Raw genomic sequence first — 3308 nt, forward strand, 5'->3', positions numbered from 1 at the left:
TAACTTGTTGTGTCTCAAAGAAAGATACGCCAAAGTTTGCAAGCCTCCAATTTCTCTAGGAATTTCATTTGAGAATTGATTCACTGATAGATCTATCAGTGTCGCAACCTTTAGATTTCCAATTTTTGGAGGTAAAGAACCTACCATATTATTTGACGATAAGTCAAGAACCACTAGATATTGAAGGTTCCCTAAGCTTGGTGGTATATTGGAGCTCAATTTATTGGAACCCAGATGTATCTCCCTGAGGGAAGTAATATTCCCTAAACAGCTAGGAAGAGATCCTAAAAGTTGATTTTGACCCAAGTAAATATCACCCAGATGCTGCAATTTACATATATGATCTCCAATAAGTCCTGTTAATTTGTTGTCACTCAAGTTGAAGCGCTGAAGGTTTCTCAAGTCACCAATTGTTGTGGGAATCGATCCAACCAAGTTGTTTCCAGAAAGTCTAAACTCTAATAAGCTGCTTAAGTTCCCAATTTCATCTGGAATTCTCCCGTTGATTTTGCAACTGGTAGCAACAAATAATCTAAGATATGTGGAAAGGTTCCCCGTGGAGGCAGGAAGCATGCCGTTTAGTGGATTCAAACGTAGAGTTAGAAATGTTAAATTTTTGCAATTGGTTAAGGAAGTCAGGAAGCTTAACGAAGAGTCACTGGTTAAATTGTTTTCCCCTAAATTTAGTATCCGTAGATGAGTCAAATATCCAAGAGAATTGGGAATCAAGCCAGTCAGGTGGTTGTTAGAAAACTCTAGAATAGTAAGTTTGAAACAATTGGAGATGGAATGAGGAATAGTCCCAACAAGATTGGTTAAGTGGGCCAGATAAAGTTCTTCAATGTTGGATAAGGTAGAACACATGTTTGGTGGGAGGCTACCTGATAGATTATTGTTTGAAAGAGAAATCACTCTCAGCCCGGATATGTTGAAGATTTCCATGTCAAGTGGACCACTAAAACTATTAAATGAAAGACCAAGTCGCTCCAACTCAATGAGATTGCTTATCTCTTTGGGTATTTCACCTGGAAACACAAATAGTGGATTACTGGTGAGTTTAAATAGTTGGTTCAATCTATTTTCGCTAAGATATAAGAATTGCATCATGTTTAATTGGTCAATCTCCCATGCTAGAATCCACTAAGATTTTAACTGCTTCTAGTCTTTACAAAGAGGAATTGTAGGACTTACTTGTTCTAGAACATTCTTGTGTGCCAGCTCACTACACACTAACAACCAACTAACTATCAGTCAGCCACCTCATCTAACTAACCAAGCAACAACTTGCTGCAGTGGATTAATAAAACAAAAAAAAAATGAATGAATGGAGCAGTAGATCGACATAATTAAATATAATCCTCAACAGCATGAAGCAATTAGATACAAGCATTCATAAGATAAAAACATACCTGTTAAATCATTTTGCGATAAATCCAATAGTTGAAGTTGTGAACAATTTGATAAGCTTGTAGGAATATGACCATGAAGCTTGTTTCTCGATAAATAAAGCCCTTTGAGTATTGGGAGACCATTGCATAAACCGTTGGGAAGAAATCCTGATAAGCTATTGCGTGTAAATGCAATGACTTCGATTCTTGAGATATTGAAAATAGTGAATGGTATAGAACCCGTAAGTTGATTATCTTGTATGCCTAACAACTTCATGTTGTGAAGATTGCCGAGCCCTTCTGGAATGTTTCCTTGAAGTGAATTTGAAGCTATATCTAAAGTCTCCAACCTTGAGGCATTCGAGAGTGACAGAGGAATGGAACCTATGAGCTTGTTTCCCCTTAAGTTAAATTCTCTAAGGTTTATAAGACTTCCAATCACTTCTGGGATTTGACCCTCTATCGAATTGAAGTTCAGATTTAAAGTCTCAAGTGTGGACATATTAGAAAATGAAGAAGGGATGGAACCAGTGAAACTGTTATTTCTAATATTAAGAACTTGAAGTCGGGGTAAAAATCCAAACCAAGAAGGAATCTGCCCGCTGAAGCTGTTGAAACTTAAGTCAAGAAACTTAAGCCGATGCAAGTGTGTCATTTCTTGAGGCAAATTTCCATGGAAATTGTTGCTTCGCAAGTCGAGAGAAACAAGAAATGAGAGGTTTCCAAATTCACGGGGAATCCTTCCTGTAAGAGCCATGTCAGAAAGATTCAAGGAATTCACTTATTGGTGACGAGAACCACAAGTGACTCCAACCCACTGGCAAACGGACCTAACGGGAGACCAACTTTCATCCAAGAAGTGAGAGGGGTCCGAAATAATTTGGGATTTTAAGGATAGAAGAGATAATTGATCAGTGCTAACGTTGGTATGTGTCATGGCTGAACTAGCCATAAGCAACAAGAGTGTTAAGAGAAAAAATGTGAAGGCTTCCCCATTATTGCAAAAATTAGTAGGTATACATGTGGTTTTGAGACTTTATACCACAAAATCAACCAAGTCTTTCATGTCTCAATCAGAATTATAAATGTGGTGGCAGAAAAGTCCTCTAATCAGCCAAAGACTTGGCAAGTCAACCAAGTCTTGCTTTATTTTTTGTGGCAAAAATCCTCTTTTGCAAATATTCTTGCTTTCATAGATTCTGTAGAATTGTGTGGTGAAGAGCCTTCCTAATGAGATAATACTATAGTGGAGCAATGAGAGCCTTCCTTAATAGTCAAGTTTTGTCCACTGAATTACTTTCTATATGATGAAATGGATAATTCATTCAAAAAATGTTTTATTCATAAGAAAATTCCCTTTTATCACTCACTTATACCATGCTGATGGCTGATTATATTATCTAGCTCTTATGTTATGAACACATCTCTGACCAACTAGTGAACATGAATAAATCTTGTTATTTGGTTGCATGTCTAATGCTTATAGAAGTGAGGAATTAAACAAATGATCATTGGTGTAACTACACTAGTTTTAGCTGTGGAAACAGTCTCTTGCAAAAATGTAGGGTATGGCTATGTACGATAGATCCTTAGGGTTCAGTCCTTTCCTAGACCCCACACATAGTAGGAACTTAATGCACTGGACTGCCTTTTTATTAGCCTCAACAACAACAACTTTCCCTTTAAATATTTTGATATGCAAACTACTTGTGAAGAAAAAAGGTGGCATCCTTCGGGAACTTTTCCAGCTCGTGTAATTTGTTATGTCAGATCTAAAGGATAAGTTGCATTGAAGTTGATAAAGTTTCGTGGAGTTCGTAATTGCGTAAAAGGACTTAAAGTAATGGCTGCAACAGTGCAAGGCACTTCTTTAATAGTCCTTATACGCTTGCCAGACTGTTTCGAAGAATTCATGATTTA

At 37.2% G+C, this 3308-nt stretch overlaps 1 protein-coding gene across 1 annotated transcript in view; it reads right to left on the bottom strand.

Moving 5' to 3' along the window:
• LOC107869344 (LRR receptor-like serine/threonine-protein kinase GSO1) overlaps positions 1 to 2408 on the bottom strand; it is a 5462-nt gene extending 3054 nt beyond the window's left edge. Inside the window, exons 1-2 of the mRNA XM_016715884.2 lie at positions 1410 to 2408; positions 5 to 1025 (exon numbers count right to left, since the gene is read on the bottom strand). Of these exons, the coding sequence (XP_016571370.2) occupies positions 5 to 1025; positions 1410 to 2145 (1757 nt within the window). The 5' untranslated portion in view covers positions 2146 to 2408. The remainder of the gene's footprint in view (positions 1 to 4; positions 1026 to 1409) is intronic.
• Positions 2409 to 3308: the final 900 nt, after the last annotated feature.

Source organism: Capsicum annuum, chromosome 8 (genome assembly GCF_002878395.1).
Source record: "Capsicum annuum cultivar UCD-10X-F1 chromosome 8, UCD10Xv1.1, whole genome shotgun sequence".
NCBI lineage: Eukaryota > Viridiplantae > Streptophyta > Magnoliopsida > Solanales > Solanaceae > Capsicum > Capsicum annuum.